The 24,547-nt window shown below is 38.9% G+C and overlaps 1 protein-coding gene across 1 annotated transcript in view; it reads left to right on the top strand.

The window, feature by feature from the left end:
* The window catches only part of INPP5F (inositol polyphosphate-5-phosphatase F), a gene marked incomplete at its 5' end in the record, with an annotated part of 100,441 nt that overhangs the window by 45,114 nt on the left and 30,780 nt on the right, over positions 1–24,547 (top strand). Inside the window, 5 exon segments of the mRNA XM_034775887.1 lie at positions 5,630–5,766; positions 13,482–13,610; positions 19,752–19,919; positions 20,298–20,354; positions 23,227–23,425. Of these exon segments, the coding sequence (XP_034631778.1) occupies positions 5,630–5,766; positions 13,482–13,610; positions 19,752–19,919; positions 20,298–20,354; positions 23,227–23,425 (690 nt within the window).

Here is a 24,547-nt window from a genome sequence, read left to right as displayed (position 1 = left end):
CAAGGTGCTCCTCAAAATTCGGAGGGAATGAACTTTGGTGATATGATATTGATAGTTCCAGCCTGGCCCTGCCCGCATTGGTACACATCACACTTGGAAATGTCCGTGGAAGCTCCAGTCACCTGCTGCTCTTCCTGGACTTAATAACTCAGGATCACATTAGTCACCAACGTCCGAACCTCAAGTCGCTCCACCTCATGCCATGTTAGCGCCATGGCTGAACCCATGGCACTTTCTTGCTCTGGTCAAGTCAGAAAAGTTCTCCTGGGGAGCAGGAAACCCTCCACGAGAGCTACCTACCTTGCCAAGTGGAAGAGATTTTCAATCTGGTCGGCTCACCACCATTCGGCTCCAACACTCATCTCAGTGCCACTAATACTGGACTGTTTTCTCCACCTCAAGCAGAAGAGATTGTCTGTGTCGTCAATAAGAGTTCACTGGACTGCCATCTCTGCCTTCCATCCAGGAGCAGAGGGGCGATGTGCTCCCTGCTCTCTCTCTCATACAAGGTGGCATTTCTGGTGACGATAACCTCAGCTGGAGGGTGTCTGAGCATCAGAGTCCTCTTACACTGTATTCCATAAGGACAAGGTTCAGCTCAGGCCTCACCCGGCTTTTCTCCTGAAGGTTGTCTCCCAGTTCCACATCAACCAGGACATCTTCCTCCCTGTATTCTACCCTAAGCTGCACTTGAGTGGCAGGGAGCAAAGCACTCATTGGATGTCCGCAGAGTGCTAGACTTCTACATCGAGAGAACGAAACCGTTTCGAAAGTCCGTCCAGGTATTTGTGGCAGTGGCGGACAGAAAGGTCTTCCTGTCTCCTCTCAACGTATCTCATCATGGATCACATCCTGCATTCATGAGTGCTACAACTTGGCAAGGGTGCCTGCTCCTTCGATCACTGTATACGTCACCAGGGCTCAGGCCTTTTCAATGGTGTTCTGGCGCAGCTTCCCACTCAGGAAATCTGCAGAGCAGCGACATGGTCCTCCATGCACACTTTGACTACACACTATGCGATCACCCAGCAGGCCAGAGACGATGCAGCCTTTGGAAGAGCGGGGCTCCAATCAGCGGAGGACTCCGACCCCACCTTCTGAACTTGGGCTTGTGAGTCACCTGATTGGAATTGAGATGAACAAGCACTCGAAGAAGAAAAAATGATTACTCACCTTCTCGTAACTGTTGTTCTTCGAGATGTGTTGTTCATGTCCATTCCAATACCTACCCTCCTAACCCTCTGTCAGAGTAGCCAACAAGAAGGAACTGAGGGGGTGGCAGGTCGGCAGGATCCTATATTGGGCGCCATCAAGGTGCGACTCCAGGGGGCGCCCAGGCGTTGTGCATGGGTGGGAGGCTGCTGTGGGCATGACGCACTGTGTGAGTGGGTGTGGGAGTGCTGCTATGGGCATGGCTGCATGTACAGTTGCCCAGAGACTAAGGTGGTGCAGGGCTATCAATTACAATGCAGATCTATTTCTAAGATCTGGCTTGGCTTATGTCTCCAGTGTACAGCTTTTTTACTAGAGTGACAGAGCTTCCATTTTAAGTGGAAATTCTATCCCTGTTTGAAGTGTCTAATGTTAATTTTGTCTTATAGCAGTTCAGTTTCTTTTTTTAAAAAGTGTAAATTTTTTTTGCTACTCTTCATCTTTTTTGGGAGGCCGTGTGGGGTATAGCCACTTCTCCAGAGGCTGCTAATGCAGAACAGCACAGGCAAAAGGAAGTGCTCTTCAGGTCTAGTCAGTGCTTAGCTCCAGCCTTGTGCAAACAGATCTGTTCTTTGTGTCAGTAACTCTTAGGAGAGCCTCTTCAGTGGTTGTGACCATCCCTCATCCTTGATTGCTTTTTAAACTCACTCCAACAGCAGTACTGATATAACACAACACCACTTCCAGAAGTTTTGGGCTATATCTGGCTTATAGGAGTATCTTTGCTTTGACAGTTCTATGGTGCCTTCCTCTTCAATCAATAGACAGCAAGACTGGTATACATACAGTATCTCATAGAAATTGGCCAGGAAGTCAACTTTCTTTTCTGTACATGGGAATCTACAAAACTCTATGCTAGGAGTTTCTAAACATGCTTTTCTATGAAAAAAGTTTAATCTACCCAAACGCATCTAGATTTTGAATCTGGAAGACACTTGTGCAGTAGATCAAATTTTGGACCTCAAACATTGACTTTTGTTCAATATCTTTAACAATGTACAATGCCCAAAATTATTTCTGCCCCCCCCCTTAAATACTTATTCTGTATAAATACCTTTAATTAAATGATTTCCCTGCAAAGTAATTTGTTTTCTTCCTTTGCATTTTTTAAAATGCCTGTAGCATTGTTCGAGTGTTTTTTCTGCCCTGGTCTACCCTTTAGTCGAAGACCTAAGAGAAAATAGAAGTCCTAAAAGTGCTTCCAATTTATCCTTATCCTTTAGTTCAAGCCTTAGAGCAGTGCTTCTCAAACTTATTTGATTATGCCCCCCTTCTTTGTATCTGTACTAGTTTGTCTTTCCTCCCTTCCCCACTGCCTGCCCTCCCTCCCTCCCCCACCACCACACAAGTACATATGCTGATATGTGCTATGGTGGTGCTTCACTTAACTCAGTTTAGACTTATCTGTGTTTCATTTTGGTTGGGTTTTTTCTATTGCACGAATTAGCCAATGATCCATTGTAATAAGCGCAAAAGCAAAACTGTGACTGTGGTCCTTGCTTACAATTAAATGTGCACACTGTGTCGTAGCAAATGTATTAACATAGAGATGTCAACGACTTTGTTAAGCTTGCATAGCATTATACAAAAACCCATCAAAATGCACAACGCCATCTAGAGTCAAATGCACAGCACCACCTGAGGACCTAGTATATCTGGAGGAATCAGCTTTGCTAGTTATTCATTGCTGTGGGTAAAACGTGCAATAAGCCTCCAAGCTTCTCTCCCCCCCCCCCCCCCCCCCGAATACTTTTTCTCTCCCCCCCCACCTTTGAGAACCTCTGCCTTAGAGGGTGGATTCCTTCCCTATGCCACTTGTGTAGGGTCTAGACAGAGATTCTGATGTCTATGGAGCCATAGTTTTCACATCACGCTCATACTAATTCTGGGAAACAATACTCTCTGATATTTATTCTTGTTGGGAACCAAGAAACTTGTTTTCGAAGGTAAAGATAGTAGGTTAACTTATTAAGGAGGGAATGTAAGAGTAGAATATAATAATCAATAGTTTGGCTATCTCTAAATAGGAAAGTGATAAATCTCCCCTGTGTTGGTAGTTTGTTTAATCCCCTCTCTATCTATTGCACAATTACACAATTACTTTTGAAGATAAATAATACCAGAAAAAACATTGATAAAATACTTTATAAAGATGACATTTGTACAGCCATGACAAACTTCAGTGCACAAAACAATTTCTGCTTTGTCTGCTGTGGTCTGTCATTAAATAATCTGTTCCTGCTATTTTGTTAGTCAGTGTGTTTACTTAGGAGGTGCCATACACAGCCTCTAGTTTTATAACCTTCAAAGTGAGGTGCATATCATTGTGATCAGGATATAGTTTTAAATTCAGCAGTATATCTTGTTCTTTTGGGTATTACATAGGATTTATTAATGTTGTCTTAAGCAAGCTCAACTTCCTTTAGACTGTTTTTAACCACTCAGTCCCTCTTTTAAAACACTGAGCTGACCAAACCAAATTTTTAAAAATAACAGAAAAAACCTCTACCATCTTTTTGGTAATGGTAACATTCATTAAATGCAATACCTTAATTGTTCTATGTTTTTGTGTGTATGGGGGGAGAGGGTTACTACATGGTCTTTTAAAAGGAAAACTTCATTTCCTTACAGAAGAAACAAAAAAAAAAAAAAAAAAAAAACAAAAAAAAAAACCAATTGGATCATCCCTTCCCAGAAAGAGTTTTTACTACAGAACATTCCCAAGTGCTTTGTCTGTCCCATCTTTCAGTGACATCAGTGATAAATTTCCATTTAATGATGGGAAGAAAAGAGATGCTGCCAGACTTATTGAGTTATCCAGTATTACCAGTGAAGATGCTGGCAGCCTGATGCTGTCTGCTGGAAAGGAAAATGATTAAATACTACTGTGGTACAGGAGATAATGCAATAGAAAGAGAAGGAACGTAGATACTTGATTCCCATTTAAGGTTAACGTTAATAAACTTCATAGGTTTTTACCTCAGTTCTTCTCCTACCATTCAGACATAGGGGTTAGATAACAGTAAATATATCATCCTGGTTTTGGGATGTGGTAGGGTATTTTTAATGGCAGCTACTGGAAAACTGCACACAGCTCTGGAATAAATCCTGAATTCTGCATTGAAAACATGCTCTAGAAACCGGAAAAAAATACCGTTGATAATCTTCTTGTTTAATTTTGATGTATCCTTTTTGTTCCATAGTGCTTAAAAAAAAAAAAAAAAGTAGCTGTTTAGCTAAGGAGAAAACATGGGAGATGCCAAATATATCTAAGAGAGGAAAGAAATTCAATAGCAATAAAGTTGCTGAATAGGTTGCCAACATTCAGGTGTTATGTTTTCCAAATGTGGAACTGTCCATTTACAATAATGGGTCTTTAACGTTTCTATGTTACTGTGTATGATACTTTGCCTTTTCTGGTCTTGTTACTATTGCTAACTGTTGAGTTTAAGAACTAGAGATTGCCGAGTCCAACAAATAGCGAGGGTGTGTGTTTATAAAAAACAAACAACAAAACCCAGCATATTGGACAAGAGAATGGAGTTAGTCTGATATTTTTGGTTTGTTGTTAAAACAGTAATAATATAGTTTTATGGATTAACCAGGGACAGGAATTTAGGAGGCCTGTGTATACCACTTAACTTCTGTCTAGTTCCCGATCTCTTTTTGAATTGTTGAGGGTATGATAAACCTGTCTGCTTCACATGGATGTCAGGTATTACACAGTTCTTTGTTACAAAGATTATTTAGGTGCCAGTATAACTAACATTTCTCTCATTACAAAACTAAGCTTTTGTCTCTTGATCCCCATGGTTAACATGCACATTAAAAATACAGGCTCTATAATTTGATTAAACCTGATTTTATGTCAGACATTTCATGTCTGTGTACTGAAATGATCTGTTCACATTAAGGCCATTTAAAATGGACACAGCAGCTGTGTTTAAATGTTTTATTTACTTTCCATTTTTGTGTGATACAGCCTCGTGGGAGAGTTTTTCCCTGCTGGCTGACTTTTCCATGCGGTGAACTCCAATTTTATTCCTTTTCTGTTTCTAATGACACAGAAATCAAATTGTCTGACCTTGTTTTTGAATGTGCACTAGCATTATTGATGTTGGCAGGAATGTGCATAACTCTGGGATCATTTTAATTGCTGTCGGTGAAGCAGTGGTGCCCTCTCCCTTAATAGCTTATCCCACAACATGGTGACTTTCCTTAATATTTCAGTGGTAGAGTAGCACAGGGTTTTTTCTTCCCACAAAGATCAGGATAATCTGGAGGGAATTGGCCTATGAGATAACATTTTTAAGGTAGGACTAAGCCTTTGGGTTTAATATGATTAAGTGTCCTCTTGGTGAATATGGTTTAATTATTTTCTGTTGTGACACTAACAGATTTTGCTGGTGTTTTCCAGATCTACCATGGTGGCTACTTCTCATTCGCCAGAAAGCACTGATTGGCAAGCTTCCAGAAGGCCATGAAGTATGCAAAATAACCAAAATTGCAGTGATTCCACTCTCTGAAACAGACCCTCAGGATCTGGAGTTGGAGGTATGATTTTAAAATCTTGAAAACTTCTAATTTGAAAGTCTTAGTACCTCACACACCTTGTCTCTCTATCTTCTATTGGACCAACATATCCCCTGGGATGCATAGGAGGTGACAGATGTTGGCATGGATGCCCATTGCCTCCACTCTGACATGCAGTCCTACTTGCTTTTGTGATCATGACTCCTGTAGGAGTCCTTCATACACAAACATCTCTTACTATGTCTGCCCCAGGACTTTTCTAAAATGGACTTCACAGAAACGAGGGAAAACTGTACAAGTTAAATACACCCTCAGACTGTATTAACTTTCACTGTAGGTTGGGAGGAAAAGAATACAGAGTAATCTGATCAGATTGTCAGTCTCCTCAAATTCTGCAGAGGTTGAAGCTATTGTGGGGGCTTTTGTGTAAGCCACAGAGGGGAAATTCACACCACCTTTAGGCTCAGGCTACTCTCACTGCAGAGATACAGAGGGGAGGATAGTACCTATGAAGGTAAGATCATCAGGAGCTTCAGTGGGAAATGACTGACCCCCCACTTTTATTTAGTGTGTATGTTCATGCTTATTTTGTGGTTTTCAATAGGATATCTTCAGGACTATAGAGCTAATCTTGTTAGTAAGAAATGCTCCAATCTAACAAATCCAGAATGTATTCTTTAAATGTCATTACAATTAAGGTGTATTGACATTTAAGGTTTATAACTAACTGGGAAATGAACTCTTTTAAAGAATTATTCATTCAACAATTATGGGAAGTTGCTGTTGTGTGGCAAAGCACTCTTTCTGTCAGACCCCCTTTTGGGGTCTGAGTGTGTTACTTCTACATTATTAGCTCCTGCCTGCCCATGGTCTTCTAGCAAGTTGTGCAGAAATAGGAGTAGAACTGCATGAATATGTGCATCCAGTGTTGCTGACAACCTCCCACTAGGATAGTATCTGGTAACTATATTATTAATAATCACCCATCAAAAATCAAAATTTCACTCTTCTGTCACAAAAATTTGTGGAAGAAAACACCCAGATAATTGTCAAGGAATCTATATATCTTATTCAGTTTCCTGGTAATCTGTAGTGGAGACGTGAAGATTAATAATAAAACTCTATAGTCTTTTTTCTCCTTGTTGAAATTTCATTAGAAATAAAATGATCATGTTATTTACCTCCATTCTAAACAAGAGATTATGGAAATAACTAATTGGTAACTAGCAGAAAATCCCTGAAAAGACACAGATTTACTGAATTTTACAAGACCTAGTCTACATAAACTGGACCAGGACGTTTGTTTTAAAAAAAAAAAAAAAAAAAAAAAAGGTGGGTGGACTGGATGGCTCATTGAAATATATAGAGCCTTTCATATTTAGGACAGGGTTTTAATCTGGCAGAAGTCACTAATCACTGAACAGCAAAATGGCTTATGTCAACTGGAAATTAAACTATGGTTTTTATGTTCCTACTTGAATAAGTGATATTGCTCTCACATCTAGTTATGAAAACTTTTTTATTTTTGGGCTTCCTGATGTTTAAATTAAGATTTCTGTAAAAAAAAGTTCAGTTAATAACAATTCTCTGAAATAATCTGAGGTTTAGTGATTTCATTCTGACTTGTAGCATGAATAATTAGTGCACGGATGACCGTTAACAGATGGTAATTTTATGGTCTGCAAAATAAAGGACTGAGTTTGTAAGCCTTTGATTCAGTCATAACTACCTGTCAGACATAAATGTATAAAGTGTTTAATTTCAGTTTGGATGTTGATTATTCAAATGCTTAGAAAAAGGTGGCTTTGAAATGTAATGCTGCAACATGGTACCCAAAGCAATAGTCCACTAGATTTCATGAGGAACTGTAGATATCTTCTTTGCCTTATCATGATGTAGAGATACAAGTGTAAGCTGTGATGAGAGAAACTTTGTTTGAAAACCCTATACAAAATATCTCTGTCCCAGTGGAACGGTTCACCAATACATCTAACGGGGAAACAACTTTGTGTTGAACTTGGGGGACATCTGTATTTTTTTATTACGATGTATAGCTCTATTAAATTATTATGATATTGTCTGCTACACGGGTGCCAGGAGTTAACGTAGTCCTGGAGGTTTTTACACACGTGCAGGAAGGTAGGCAATAGTTCTAGATAGCCTAATCACTGATGCTTAAACAATATGGGTGTCAAGACACCAGGTTTTTGTCCCTGTCCAAGGTGGGGACAGTGGAGACTATTGGCTAAAGACTGTGGGCTTGCTAATGATTCTTAACTGCTGTAATGAATGCAGAGGAGTAGAAAATGGAAAAAAAACGCAGGGGAAGGACAGGAATAGACAAGGTGTTTAGAATCTGCTGTTAAAAAGAGACTTGTGTGTACGGGGGGACTGTAGTCTTAGGGGTTGTGATGTTGCACTCCATATACTTATGATCTGAATATGACATAAGTGAGATGTACTTTATGCAAGATGTCTCATGTAAGATATCATTGGAAAGGTTATGATTTACTGAATGTAATTATCCAACTTGTGTGCCTGTATCATTTCTGTATCTAAAGTTAGGAATATGGCTATGTAACAATTACAACTGGGTGTGTATTGGGAAGGCACCCACCCACCACGACACGCCATCAGATTTGATGGGCCATTAGGAAGGAACAACAAGACTGTGAAGATACTAATCTCTCTCCCTCCTGGGAGTTATGTCATGGGACATAACTCTGACACTACTAGGCCAGGTGGTCTTGTCACTTGATATTAAACACTATCTTGGACTTCTTGTAACTTTCCACTAAAAGGAAAGAGGGGGGGGTCAAGTTTGGGAAACAAAGGATCCCCGCCTTATGTAAATCTTATTTAAGGGCGGGGAGGAAGGCAAAGGGCACTCTACTCCATGGCCTGTCTGCCCAAGAAGAAAGACTGCTAAAGACACCTGAAAAGGCAGGCAAGCGGGGAGTCCAGATTGAGACGGGGGTCTAGTCTGAAAAGAAATATAACTAGACCTCTAAGTTACAGAAACTTTGCAACCTGCCTGAAATAACATTTAGGGTAAGAAATTACATTTTGTAACCTCAGCAAAGAGTCCTGTGGCACTTTATAGACTAACCTGTTTCCTGTTTCTTAAGTATATTGAGCTTAGCTTCCATATTTTGTTTTATTTGCTCGGTACTCTGCTTTGTTCGGTCTGTTATCTCTTATATTCATTTAAAATTCACCTTTTGTAGTTAATAAATTTTATTTTTTGTTTATAATATAACCCAGTTTGTGCAATTTATAATTTGGGGCGGGGGGTAAAGAGCCTGTGCATACCTTCCTCCACATTGAGGGAGGAGCCGGATTTCATAATATCCCTTTGGGTGGACACCTGAGTGCTGGGGCAAATCACTTAAGCTGAGTCTTCTCGGGCCTGGTCTACACTGGGGGAGGGGGATCAATCTAAATTACGCAACTTCAGCTACGTGAATAACGTAGCTGAAGTTGACGTACTTGGATCTACTCACTGCGGTGTCTTCACTGCGGTGTCGACTGCTGCCACTCCCCTGTCGACTCTGCCTGCGCCTCTCGTGTCGATGGAGTACAGGAGTCGATGGGAGAGTACTTGGGGGTCGATTTATTGTGTCTAGACTAGACGCAATAAATTGACCCCCGCTGGATCGATCGCTGCCCGCCGATCCGGCGGGGAGTATAGACATACCCTCAGTGTCTGTGTCATTCTGCAGTTGGGTGTGGCCCTGCCTGTGTGTGTGCTGGAGGAGGCTTAATAGCCTGGCTCAGCAAGACAGGTAAAAAGGGTGTCCAGACTGGCAGAGCAGGCTGGCTCAGTGGTATCTCAGCACATCAGGTGGCATCTTAAAGGCGGGGGACAACCTTCACAGGGTGTAGGACTAGACCTTCCTGGAAGGATGCTAACACCCAAAGGGCTCTCAGTAGGGCTGAGGAAACCAAGGGAGTGTCTTGCATGCAAGTATTATTTGTCCATAGATCTGTATATCGTTTGTTTTGTCAGAGTAAAGTATTTGTAGTTCAGAAGTGCCTTCGCAAAGTCTGTTACTTGTTCTAACTGTCACAATGTTCCCGAAGGGTTCAGCTGTGAACCTTAGTGCACACAAGAGTAGAGCTCTAGATGGGGTGTGCTTAAGCAACTGGGGAGAGTTGTGGAAAAAGTCTAATAAATAATCTCTTACTGATTGCCCAGTGATTGAGAGAAGTATTTATAGATTCCAAATTTTTATGGAGCATTTTTGAACTTTTGTTCAACGGTAAACCTTTTGTAAAGATAGTAAGACTTGGCATATTGCTGTTGCTTTTATCTCTTTCACACGTACACAAACAATGTTGTGTTTGAGGTAATGTCATTAACATGTCGCTTCTAAGGGTACGTCTACACTACCCGCCGGAGGGGTGGGTAGTGATTGATCCCCAATCGCTTTGCCATCGACTCCTGTACGCCACCGCGGTGAGAGGCGGAAGCGGAGTCAATGCGGGAGTGGTGGAAGTTGACCCCGTGCCATGAGGACGTGATGTAAGTCGACCTAAGATACGTTGACTTCAGCTAGGCTATTCTCATAGCTGAAGTTGTGTATCTTCGGTCGATCCCTCTCCTAGTGTAGACCAGGGCTAAGAGTAAAATCCTTTACTTCTTTCCTTCCCATATAATGCTCTCTTATACTAGAGAGGATATGGGATGACAATGAAATTGTGATTAACTCTCTGAAGCTTCAGAATACTAAATTTGCAGATCTACTTCAGAATGTATTAGAAGAGATCATCTGTGTAACTCATGATATTTCATTTGACATAAAAGTATTATGAACTTTGATATTTTATTTGATATCATAAAAGTATTACTAAAATGAATTTGTTCACCATTCTGTTGTATGTACGTCAATCTAGAAATGTAAGCCAGTTTCCACTTATAAGAGAGCAAAAAACAAAGCTGCTGGAAAAGTTTCCCAAATCTGTAGGATTTTTGCAGATTTGAATGTCAGTTTTATTTGGCCCTAGTATATTTTACTATCCGCTATCACTGTAAGACCTAAGGGGAGAGTATTTTAGCTCATTAAACTAAGTTGCTTTAGTTCTTGGTGGACCTGGATTTTAGTTTATCTATTGAAACTTTGTAACCTGCTCCTCAGGAGTCTGATACTTTGCAGATAACAAAGCTGAGAACACTACTTTCACCCTGTTTTAAGGAAACCGGCCCTTAAAAAAATCGTACACCATCTCTATTATCCAAGTAATCTAGTGGAAGAAGAGCATTCATCCTGGAGAGGTGATGACCTCTCAGAGTCAGGGCTGAGGCATATCAGTCGGAGCTGTAAGTCAGTGTGTAATGCTAGTGCCTGGTCTGGGGGTAGAGGATCTAACCGGACAGGGAGACGTGATGATCAGTGAATTAAGTTAATCTAAAACATAAAAAAAACCCAAACCCAAAACAACAGCAAAAAGAAAAAACACCCTGCCAAAGCACACTGCTCTGGAAGTGTAAACTAGGTATACAGAGATCATAGTGAGAAAACAAATTACAGCATGTGAAATAGTGTAATTATTATAGCCCCAGTAAATTGAAATAACTTCAGTGAAATGTGGTATAGCTTGATTACTTTGCATTGGTATTCTATCCTCACAATGAGATTTAACAGATGCTATAGTTTGTCATTGGTGCGGGATTCTAAAGTTGCTTGCTAAAAGAGAATGATGCGCAAAAGCAGGGCAATATATGTTTATGGGCTAGGAATTTAGTGGTGTTGTGTAATAATGGTCAAACATCCTCATTTAGCATCTTTTTCCAATCTTAAGTGTGACTAACTTGAAATGGGGAGGCAGACTTGAATTACTTCTGAAAAGATAGATGAATATACCCTATATTAATACATGGAAGGAAGTGAAATTACATATTGTGGTATATTTGGAATAAATTCTAGACAACGTCACTTGATCACAAGGAAGATATAATTGTACCTTGCCCAAAGGGTAAACAATGCTAATGTGTACCTTATCGCTAACTTGGAGGGCCTTAATTTAGTTCTTGATTGCAGGGCTCACGTGGCACTGCCTTGGTCTGCCCTTGCAGTGTTTTCCAATAGTCAGTGCCTCAGTATTGCCAAACCTGATTCTTCAGTAAACATGAATCAGGCCCCCCAAAATCTTTATTTGGTTTAAAGATGACAAGATTTTTAAAGTTGTATTTTTATTCGTCTTCTATATTTTTGTGCCTTTAGGGTTCATGTTCTCAGTCTCTCTTCACATGCATGGAGGTGTAAAACTTTTTTACAAATGAAAGCTGAGATTCTCACATAATCACCTGACTCTAAATGGGGAACTGGGGCTTTAGAAAAAAATATCAAATATCATGACTTTTGATGAAATCGCAAGACTTGACAACATTGCAGCACATGATGAACATGTAATACTGTATATACCTATGTACAGGTAAAAACCCCATCATTTAGCCATAAGGGAGCTTCTCTAGCTCACAATTGATCAGTATCTGTCACACTGTTGCTCCCTGTAGGAGGTTGGGAAAAAGCCAACTAATTATAATAATGCTGTAAATCTAGATAATCCTGGATTTTTATAACTTTAAACTTATTGCCAGTCTAAAGATACAATTAAACGGATATGCTAGAAGGTGTATGAACTTACCATCCTTTTACTTTCTGCTTTTTCTCTTTCTGTAACATGGTGGTTAGTACCTTTTGGTTTGTTCAAGGTAAATAGAATTGAAGATCTGAACTAACAAATCTTTGTTAATTACTTACTGATGCCTATGGACAGATTTACATTCTGCCCTATGGGGAGGAAGAGAGAAGTAAAAGTAATTGCTAGTGTGCCATGTCAAAGGCAAAGATGAGGAGACGGGGGAGAGTGTCTCAGAATGGTTCAGCGTTGGATGAAGGAACCAAGGTGTACAAGGCACCATAAGTGTAATTCCTCTCTTTACTGATATACACTGGTATTTTAGGATTAAAAATATTTGTGTATAACTAGAAAATGAAACTCTCATGTATTGTATTCACAATTCTTTAACTGTATCATTTTTAAAATAAGACATAATCTGCAGTCTTTTCTGAAGACACAATCTGAAAAGGTGAGTGTGCACTTAACAGGGAAAAAAAGTGACTTCTGTTTTATCTACCAAACACAAGAGAAATTAGGACAGAACTGTAGAATTGTGCACTAGTATGGTCATAAGTAAGTAAGATTGAGCTTTGGAGTGAATGATTTGAATCTTGCAGAATTATCTATGGAAGTACTGCTATTAACCAGTAATTCCCTCTTTAAAAAAAAAATTTATTCAGCAATTTAAAATATCAATGTGACTTCCAAAGACTAGCATAACAATTAACAGAGCTTTTTATAATCTACGTTTGTATTGTTTAGTGGTAGTTCAGTATTGACAAGCATTCTTTGGTGGAGCATGCTTGTACTGTACATGTCAAAATAATTGGTTTGATTTTTGTCACCTTTTTTTATGTGTCTAAGTAGTTACTGCAGTGAATAAAGAACACATTATAAAGCATGCAATTAACACTGCAAGAAGTAAATGGAAAGATGTAAATACTTTTTATTGTTGAACTCTGATGAAGATATTAGCATTATTTTTAATCTTACTGAGAGTTTAAGTACATGTTAATGAAATTTAATTTTATTTAAAAGGTAGTAAATAAAAATTGCTGTTGGGACAAATGTTAAGTATCAACTTTAACTGACACAGTATTTTTATTATTTAGCTCTGTAAAAAGCATCACTTTGGGATAAATAAGCCAGAGAAGATTACACAGTCTCCAGATGACTCTAAATTTCTACTCAAGACCTTTACTCAAATTAAATCAAATGTGTCTGCATCAAATAAAAAGAAGGTGAGGATTTACTATTTAATTTGTGTGGTTTTTCAAAGCATTTTTAATTTAGTGATTTGAAGGCTGTGGTGAATAACCAGAGTAACATAATACACTCTGTAAAGAAAATCAGTAAAAGACCTAGAATTATGTAGTATATAACACAAAGAAAACAAATTGACTTCCATCCTGAGTATTTCATTTTAGTCCTCATGCTCGTTCATTTGATTTTATGTAATATAGATTTGCAGAAGGTGGGCCCATAGCATTAAATGTTCAACTGTTACAGAATTATATTCACTTGGAATGGAAAGTACATTTGAAGAGTTCTCCTGATGAAGTGGAGTTAATAGAGATATTTTTCATCTTTATAAAACAATTTGCTAGTTATAAAACTAGTTGCTAACTCTGTAATAAGGAGAAAAATTGTGCATACAAAACATTCTTCTATCTTATAACCCTAATCATAAAGTCAACATCTTGAAACAAAATCCACGAGGATGGAACAGAGCAGAGATCTGTAGATATTGCCTAATTAATTTCAGGACTAATTTCAGTTTCCAGCAAAGTAGAAAAACAATTCAACTTTTTACCTGGAAAGTAGCCTGAAAAGGATACAAACACTTCAAATTATTTTTGGATTTGTGTACCTAGTGGATGAGAGATGGTTTTTCCAAACTCTGTAGTAAGAAATCTGAAGTGACACTCAGGAGCTAAATCTAACAAACAATAGCACATGTGTACATACTGTATGCAATACAAACAAGCTAGTTTCAATAATTTCAGCACTTCAGAACACTTCTCTAGATGATCCCCATGATCTACTAAAACTGTAATTTCTACATCCACTGTTGTACACTGCTACCTTGATATAATGCGACCTGATATAACATGATTTTGTATATAACGTGGTAAAGCAGTTCTGCAGGGAGGTGGGGCTGTGCAGTCCAGTGGATCAAAGCTAGTTCAATATAACGCGGTGTCACCTATAACGCGGCAAGATTTTTTGGCTCCCAAGGACCGCGTTCTATTGAGGTAGAGGTGTATCTGGTGCTTTTTAGTTTTTTGTTTTTAAATCCTCAATGGAGTAGAATAAACCAATGCTGAATTAGTTTGAGACTTTTAAAAAAGTAGACTGACCTCACACAAAGTAAAATATCATCTTTATGCTTTTAAATAACATGTACAGTCTAAAGGGACAGTGTGGTTATTAATGCATTTATTTTTGTGACCACCTGTTATTTATTGCAAGGTCTCTGCAGTCTGACTTGGTATGTGGTTTCTCCCAATAATTCTTCCTAAATGTTGGGGTCCTTCCATAGAATCCAGATGATAGGATTGACTTAAAGGGAGGTTCCCCTATGTATTTGTGGTAGGTGTGTCCAAGTCCTCCCATGTTACTGATAAATTTTGATAACTTGAAAACTTCTGATTTAAAAACAAGTGGTTCCATTTTTTTTTATATTTTGAGGAGATTGCAGAACAATATTTTGTGATAGTTGGAGGTATGCTTTTAGGCTCATGCTGATGTTAAACTCTCATAGAGATAATGCTACAAAGAATTTTCGGTTGAATTCTGTCCTGTAATGAAGTGCATATACACATCCAACAGTTGTTAGGGGAACTAGATGGAGGCTTAATCTTGAATCAATATTTAATTTTTTTTAACTTATAGTATGTGTTCACTGTTTAATATAAGTACCTCTAAGCCACTTTTTTTCTATTAAAGATTTTGGTTTGGCACTTGAATCTATGGGGTTGGTATTTTTTAATCACTTTTATTGAACAAGGTGTTAGCACTTTGAAGCTTGATAATGTAATCAGCCAGTTATTGATAGTAACAATACGTAAAGACCAAATAAAAGAAGAGACTCTTCATAAAACACTTAATGTTTTGAGTGTGATCTCTAGGAAGATTTTCCTTGTGGCAAATTGTGCTTTTGAAAGCACTGTACTTGATATATTTTGGGGGTAGCATTTTTGAGGCACCAGTGGAGAACTGGTTGATTCATGGATGATGTTATCTAAGTTAAACAGTTGTCACATGTAAAATAGAAAAATGTTTTCTCAAAGAACAGATGAGTTGACAGTGTTTGATTTTTATAATGTAAACCTCTTTTAAAAAGTTTATTTCTGAAGATGTTTGATAAACAATCATAGCTTGATACTATGACATTTTATCTATAATGTCCTCTACCTTTTCCTCCCTTGTGCATTTTTTCCAGTAAAGTTAAACACATATTTTTAATACACTTGTCATTCTTGATACTGATTGGGATATACTTTAAATATTATTAGTTTTGTATTGCTGTAGTATCTGGTAGCCCCAACAACTTGCACCCTGTTGCCCCAAATAGTTAACAATAAGAACATAGGACTGGAAGGGACCTCCTGGATCATCAAGTTCAGTCCCTGCTATCGCAGGCAATCATGTTATATAATCCTGTTCATAAACATATTAAGCTCCATCTTAAAACGGGTTAGGTTTTGAGCCCTCACTACTCCTATTGGAAGGCTGTTCCAGAACCTTTCTCTGTTGATGGTTAGAAACAGTCTTCTAATTCCAGCCTAAATTTACTCATGGCCAGTCTAAATAGACAAGAAAAGTAAAGGGGATGGGGAGGAGCGGAAGGTTTATAACATACAAAATAATGGTTTACAAGCCTTGAGTTAGTTCCATAATGGGGAAAAAAAAATGTTGGAGGTGGAGTTGGGCAGGGGATGGTAGGAGTGGAATACCTAAACAGAGAGGCAAAGGAAGGGGAAACGAGGAGAAGAGTGGGGAATTCCATGAAATCTGCAAGGGGTTTTGCTGCTGTTGGTTTTATACGGAAGATGCTTGGATACTGTGGAGATGTGTGGCAGTATAAAACCCACATATAGAGGGAGGGAAGGACTGAGAGTGGCATGGAGGGAAGTGGGGGTTAAGAGACTGTGTGTTGGGGGGGGGGGTAGAGGAGGGAGCTGCAAGCAGCCAATCAGTAAAAGGGAAGAGTATTTCTAAAGAAGTCATTCAGGTGTTGCATTTAATTTACCTCTATGGTCACATGCATTAGGGCACACGACTTCAGTGTCACCATTATAGGTAGGCTTGGAAGGATTCGATTTTTTTATTGTAAATGTCGATTTCACTATACACACAAACAAAAAAATTCCGGTGGATGATGACTGCAATTTACAGGCAGGCGAAGTAAGAAAAATGAGGCTTGAGAATTTACTAGAGTTTGATGTAAGGATATTTCCTTTGACATTTGATGTTGACAGTTTGTGTTTTAACAGTTATAAAGCTTTAACTACTTAAGTCTACTATGATTAAATAATTGTCTGACCCCGATAATTTCCAGCAACTGTGAAAACTTAAATTGATAAATAAAAAAGCTTAAAAATAAACATTTATGTTAGCGTCAAAATTATAACAAAATGAAAATCAAATTCTCCAAGCCTAATTACAGGTTAAGTTTCTTCAGTCATTTTCTTGACTTTCTTTTCCTGGGTATACTACCTGTTAAGGTGACAAGTGAATGTCTTCTCTCCTGAAACCATATCAGAGCTGTACCTATCCTGGAGCTGCCATAGTCTGGCAAGCAGCTTTACATGCATACATTTCTTTTTCCTTTTAATTTCATATTCTGTCTGGGAAGGCGAGATAAATGATAGTTTATTTTGAGTCTTTTAGATGCTAATCTAATTGAAGGTGATAGTTTGATTGGTCGTTAGAAAACACTTTATAATCTCCAGTGTAAAAATCGGGCAATTTTGTTTGTCTGTAGTCTGTCCTCTCCTCTCTCTTGCAGCCATTCCCCACCTTCAGTCAGCAGCAAATGTATTTAATTTGTCATGGAAGTAAGTCCCCACTCTCTCTTCTTGTTGAAGGCGGCATTGCTGCTCAGAATGGCTATAGCAAAGGGGAGTGTGTGTGTGTGTGGGGAGAATTCACAATGTTTCACACCCCCACTCTCAGAGCTCAGTCTGGCTTAACTGGCTGAAACACTCAAGAGGGAGAGTTTAGGCCCCCTGCTTAGCACTAACTTTCAACTGAAGGTGAGATTCTACTGGTAAAGTATTTCTCCTCAGTTGTACGTTCAGTTTTTTAAGTCCTGCTCTCTGTTCCTTTGAGTAATATAATAAAAATTAGTATTTTTATAAGCCTAGGTGTTAACATTGAGTTTAAATATTTAGAAGAACCAAATGGTGGAATGTAAAGATGTACATCAATAATGATGTGGGCCACTTCTGTTGGTGGCTTTGTATGGTAGCTGAAAGCCACCACTTCACAATATTTGGATACTTTAACACACGTTTATTTCCAGAGTACAGTTAATTGTGGATTTTGTCATATGTTTGCTCTAGAAAAATTTGATTGAAAATACCAAATTTCCATTTTTGCTTGGGACTAATATCTGAAGAACACTGGTTACGGATAAGTGTAAATCATAGAAAAATTTCATTTGATAACTTCTAGCTCTGTTGCACATACAAGACCCCATGTATGACTCTGCAGTAGTGCAAGTGACCCCATAATTTCAGTTTGGCTAGATGCCACATATTTGTGTTCTCTGAATCAAACTATACAAATGTCCAATTTCTTGCTGTCATTAAGATTGTCCACTTGCTGTTTTGCCTTGCTACTGTTTTTCTGGACATTCCCTTCTTACAAGATGGGGTTCAGTGGATTCCTTGTCTGCTGTCCTTAAAATGAGAATGGGAGGCAGCAAGAGGGACTTCGCTGGCAATTCAACGTAGCAAAAATGAGTGACCTGCTCAACTGGTTTTTTTCTCAGAAGTGTGGGCAGAAGAGGCTGAAGTGGAGATGGTTACCATCTACTACTTCTGCATGGCTTAGAATCATAGAATATCAGGGTTGGAAGGAACCTCAGGAGGTCATCTAGTCCAACCCCCTGCTCACGACCAATTCCCAGCTAAATCATCCCAGCCAGGGAACTATGCAGTAAGAGCGAAAGATGGCTGCTATGTGTGGCCCTAAACTCATCTGTTTCTTCTTGATTTAAAGACCTCAGCTGAAAACTGCTTCCTCGTGTTCTCAAGGTAGTTCTTTTAGAACAATTTGTTCCCCCTTCGTCAGCCCATTTGCGTATGTGGCCACACAGCCCCAGAAGGCACCCAGATTGGAGTAGCATTCCTCTCTTACAAAGACAATAATAGGCATTGTTACAAATTTACATTGTGGTGCATTTCTAGATCTTTTTCATTTCAGCTGAAATATGTTGAAATCAACATTGTGGAATGATTCCCACTTTGGCTCAGAATCCAGTTTACTCTGCTAAATAAATCCAAGGGGCAGAGGGAATTTTCATTTATTATAGTCACTTCTAACTTGCTGGTTTTATTACAGACAGCGATGTAATATTACCTCAGCATCTGCAGCATTTTTCTGTAGCAACAAGGCCTTTCTAAGTGCAAGAGATCCTTATCCATCCTATCCGTTTATTTTTGTTCTGTTCATGATCATGAGAGGAAGAATCTTTCACATGCATCTCTCTCCTTCAGTCAGTTTTGACTTTGAACATCCTTCTGAAGAATCACTAATAAAATAGCTTAAATCACCAAAATTATTCCAGGTGAGATCCCTAACTTTTATAGATGTGACTGTGACTGCTTGCTTGATAAATGCCTGTGGTTGTGTCTTCATAGTGTTGAAGTTAAAAAGAAGACTTGGGGCTCAAGTCTACTCAGAGAGACTCTACTCTAGCAAAATTCTTCTATTAGTCTTCCAATTCTAGATTGAAATCTCCATGGTAATATTCAGTAGGTTGAAATCTTGAATGAAGTTAAATTGAATAAACCTGAGTAATTTAGCAAAACATTTTGTTAGGCCAATAGTTTTCATAAAATTCCCCAAACGGTCTATAAAATATGTTCATATCCAGCTTGCTTGCCCCACCTTCTGGATACTTTTCTTGGAAAAAATGCTTTGCGATACATGAGATGCACAAGGAAAATTGCATTTGTGCCCAGCACCTCTAAGAATCTACTACTACTACTACTTCGTTTTATATTAAATTTGATCTTGCCTACATCTACATGGGCCTCTTCATCAGGAAAATTTGTTTTTGTTAGAGTGTGCATGCTGGTCTGCAAGTGTCCTTACCTGATTTTTATTTAGCTCCACTAAAAAGGTAATAATATTCTTCTGTCTTGCAGATAAAAGAAAGTAAGGAGAAGGAGAAACTGGAGAGGAGATTATTAGAGGAACTCTTCAAAATGTTCATGGATTCAGACTCCTTTTACTACAGTCTGACTTATGACCTAACAAACTCTGTCCAGAAGCAAAGCTCATGTGAGAAGACTAACTTGCCACTGTGGAGGAAAGTAAGTATTTATATGTCAGAAGAGGACTGCCCAGTCTGTGTTTTCAACATACTGTATTTGTTCTGAGTCCTAGTGGTATTGATTTTGAAACTTTTAAAGGCCTGATCATCAGCTGGTATAATACACCAACTGGCCCTACATTAGGTTTCTACATAATAAAAACAAAATTAAAAACTACCAAGAACATGTCTCGGTCTGAGATCTGTTCAAAATGTTTTGGATTAAGGGGGAAAAAAAAAAAAGAGCGAGCAGCGAAGGGTTGGATAACTAATTGGAGTTATTGGGTAGTTTAATTCATGTTTGGGATCACATCTGTCTCTTTACTGAGAGGCTCTGAAAAACCTTGTTTAAAATACTGCCATTTTTATTCTCTTATAGGTTGATGACCGATTCTTTTGGAACAAACACATGATTCAAGATCTCATCAATACTGATGTGAGTAATTGTTTTCTAAAAAGTGTATCTTAAATTTGTTAAAGCTGAGCACAATTCAGTAGAGGTGGTCAGAAATTTTCTAACATAGTTGTCCAAAGGAAAATACAGGTTTGTTGCAATGGAAATATTCTGTGGGATTATGTTGATTTTAACTAAACTTTCCACAGAAACCTGCCTGTTTTCCTGGTAGCTCATGTGCTAGGCTCCCCAGCACCTTGGCCATCTGCCTGGGGGACTTGAGAGGACTTCTAGGTACCTTGGCAGTATAGGGGTGCCTCTTTCCCTGGTTGGCTGGCTGCCCAGGTTGGTTATGTCTGTGCAATACTTAGCACAGTGGCATCCTAGCCCTTGGCGAGGGCTCCTTTGTGCTATAGTAATACAGCTAAGTAATAGTAATACTATTCAGTGTACAAAGTGGTACTGTGCATCAAAGTATTCTGAGCTTTTGTTAGTATAGTATGTATGGCTGATATATAAGTGATAAAGCAGCAAACAACCCACTTTAACTTTTTTCCTTAAATATAAATATGAATTAGAAATGCTTCATTAAGACTGTCTTCTAAATTTTCAAGCTCATAGATGAACATAGTGTAATATATCACAATGATTTAAAGGTTAAAACTAACCAGTTGGGCTCACTAGAAACTTCAAAACAAAGTTTAACACTTGCCTTCTGTCATTTGTGGTTTTAAAAAATAAAACATGGCCATCAAATGTGCCATCTTTCTGTGGGAGTCTTCTCGTTTGTTGAGAATTGCAAGACCAGGGCCTAAATATATAAAGGTTTTGTCCACAAGGTGAAAAATGTAGAAAATTAGTTTACAACTAATGGAAATATCACAAATATGACCGTTTCTGTTTTTGAGCAAAAAAGAAGATAGTTTGGGGCAAATTCACATGACAATTTGTAGGAGAATAAGAAACTTGATGACTTATGACACAACTCACAGCTAATTTCAGTAGAGGCTTCCTTTTAGAGCTGTGGTGCCCAAACTTTTCCTGTAACCCCACCCTTTACCAGTAATGGAATTTGTCCGCGCCCCCCTTCCATTACTGCACAGTTGACTCAGCAGAGGAACTTGGGCTGAAGGCAGGGCTTGGGGCAGAACTGCGGATGGGGGATGGGCTGGAGGTGGTGCTTGCCTGCGGGTGGAGAGGGAATGAGGACAGAGCTGGGTTGGGGGTGAAGCTGGGGGTAGAGTGAAGCTGTGGATGTGGGCGGAGCAGGGCACAGAGCTGGGGCCGGAGTGGGGTGAAGTTGCGGCTGGGGCCAGGGCGGGGCTGGGTGGCGCTCTGTCTCCGTCCCCCATGGGGGCTGGCTCGGATCCTGCTGTGCCCGCCCCCCCCACACCTCTCCCTCCCCGCCACATTCCTCCGTGGCCTCCTAGGGGATACTCACCACAGTTTAGGGACCACTGTTTTAGAGATTACAGCTAATATCAAGCATAGTATATGTCTCTTATCTTTATTACATTTTCTTGTTTTTGTACATTTAGAATATAAGAAATTTATTTCTGTTTAACATTTATATTTAAGGGGAAACTAATCTAAACCATATATGCATCATTTAAGATTTGAACATTTTGGTTATTCTTTGATACTGTGTGGTTAATTGCTGCATGTATGATGCCTGACTTTCCACAAATATGTGAGGCTCTTCAAAGTAGAAGTAGCGGTTATCTCTGACGTTAATTTTGATCTCTGTGCATTTGATCTGATGAACTTCTTCCATTTATGGCAACTAATTTAAAAAGATAAATGGAATGTGTAATTCTTGTGGCATGATGTTGCCGGGATCAGGTGCACTATTCTTTACTTCCACTACACTGCTACCTCGCTATAACACGACCCGATATAACATGAATTCGGCTATAACGCGGTAAAGCAGTGCTCCGGGGTCGGGGGGGAGGGGAAAGGCGAGGCTGCGCACTCCGGTGGATCAAAGGAAGTTCAATATAACGTGGTTTCACCTATAACGCGGTAAGATTTTTGGCTCCCAAGGACAGCATTCTGTTGAGGTAGAGGTGTATTTTGAAAGTGACTTGAACAGAGATTCTGATGAGCCAGACAAAAAGCAGTGTAACATAAAAAGCAACTAGAGGGGAATTCCACAAAGAAGGAAAGAACTGCTTTCTCCCTCCTGAAAAGACTGATAAAAGAGAGAGTTCTTTTCTGAAAGCCTTCTGGAAATTCTTAAGTGAGTAGACTTTGGTACTGATCTGACATTTTAGCAAGGATGATTTAATCTTTCAACATTCCAATAGGGATACTTATTGTGGATGTTTTAAAAAAAAAAATCCAATCTGAATATTCTAAAGCTCTTTGCTTCTTGTTTGGAAGGATATTATTTACCCAACAGATCTCTTCCATTTGACAGAACACATGACTCTTGTGTTTTAATTCGACTATTAACTGTCAGTGATCAAACCTTCTTTTAAAAAAAAAAAGTTTAAATTATTTGGATGCTGTCTGTAAAACACAAATGAAATCCTTAAAGAATGTAACTTTTTTTTAATTAATAAAGTGAGCAATATGATGAAACTTTTAGGTTACATTGTAATGCACCAGGGGAGCTCTTTGGTTTTATTTTTCACCAATCTTCCCAAAAAAACCCCTCTGGCTCCACTGATTAAAATAAAAGCACCATCGCTATCAGAAGAGAAGGCAAAAAAGGTGTTCGTACAAAATGAAGAGGCAGGGCATTCTGGGAATTTTTGTGGGATTGGACCTGAGTTTTGAGAAGACTTCTCTAAAAGCCAGAGTAACACCAAGAACACCTGCAGAAATAGCAATAATATCAAAAACCTCTGTAGATAGTTTAAAAGTAACTGTTAAAACTGGTATAGATGTAAATGTTTTTTGTAATTTACAGAATGCAGAAGTGGACTCTTGGGTTATACCCATCATCCAGGGCTTTGTACAGATTGAAGAACTTGTCGTTAATTACAGTGATGCATCTGATGATGAGAAAAGCAGTCCAGAGACGCCTCCTCAGGAGCCAATTTGTGTAGATGATATTCATCCGCGATTTCTGGTAGCACTTATCTCACGCCGAAGTCGGCACAGAGCTGGTAAGCAGAGTGTCCAAGATATTAACCATGTCAAAAGGGATGTGAAGGATAAAACTTCAAAAATAATAGTGCTCCATGGTTCAGTCCAGAACCACACTCCAAAATTCACTGATAAGTGAGAAACAACTGAAGCACTAAGCTCTAATGTTTTGTAAAATTAGTTCCTCCAAATCTGTACAGAAAAATAAACTTAAGCTTTGTTTTTAGACCTTGCCATCCTCTAGGTGCCTTAGAAATTTTGAGGAAAAAGTGGTGATTTAAAGTTTAGATACTGTTAGTTACATAACGTCCTTCCGACACCCCCACCACACAGTACTGTTTAGCTAATGCTCTGTAGTTCAGAAGTTCAGTGCTGCTTCAGGGATTGATTCTTATTCTAATATTGTGGAATTACATTTCCATGTTCTATATAAATTTAGTTTCCTACTTAATATGAGTGTAATTACACGAACTGACTAACTTTCTTGCCTTTGGAATACTGATGTAAACCATTATAAACTTTTCCAAACTTCTGTACTTGGCGATCAGGCCAGAGGACCCTGGATGGAAAAACAAAGTATAATAGCCACAGCAGCAAGAAATGTTTAAAATGCACAGAACTAGGTATATAGATGGCAATTTAATTGCTTTCATTTGTTAATGAACCATTCTGCCTATATTCCAAATCTTGAAGGTGCTCATGGAGCTTTCTTCATCACTGTTCTGTAAACTGGAGCATCTGTCAGTCAAAGATGATCTGTAGTTTGACTTTCAATTTAGTATTTTGGCTTTTAGTGTTCAGGTTTTGCTTGTACATGTTCATTTGGTAGAAATCTGCTCTATCAAGGTTATATGCCTTTTGGAACGGATTAATTATTTTATAGAGTTGTGATAACTAAACGGTGTGATCTGTATTACCGTCAGGCCCCCCCACCCCCGCCCTAACATTTTTTTCATATAGTTAACTCCTGCTATAGGGCTGCTCCAGTAGTAGCACACAACACTCACAAATCAGCACTTGACTTTTAATCTTGTTCCTGTGCTAATATGAAGGTAACACTCGCTGCAACAGTGTTTAGGGATAGAAAGGGAAGGGAAGGATGAAAGTGATGTAATCCAAGTGACATTACCACTGTGGTTTGT

Source organism: Trachemys scripta, chromosome 7 (assembly GCF_013100865.1).
Source record: "Trachemys scripta elegans isolate TJP31775 chromosome 7, CAS_Tse_1.0, whole genome shotgun sequence".
NCBI classification, from domain to species: domain Eukaryota; kingdom Metazoa; phylum Chordata; order Testudines; family Emydidae; genus Trachemys; species Trachemys scripta.
Note: the sequence above shows the minus strand (reverse complement) of the source record. Positions and strands in the feature narration are given on the sequence as shown.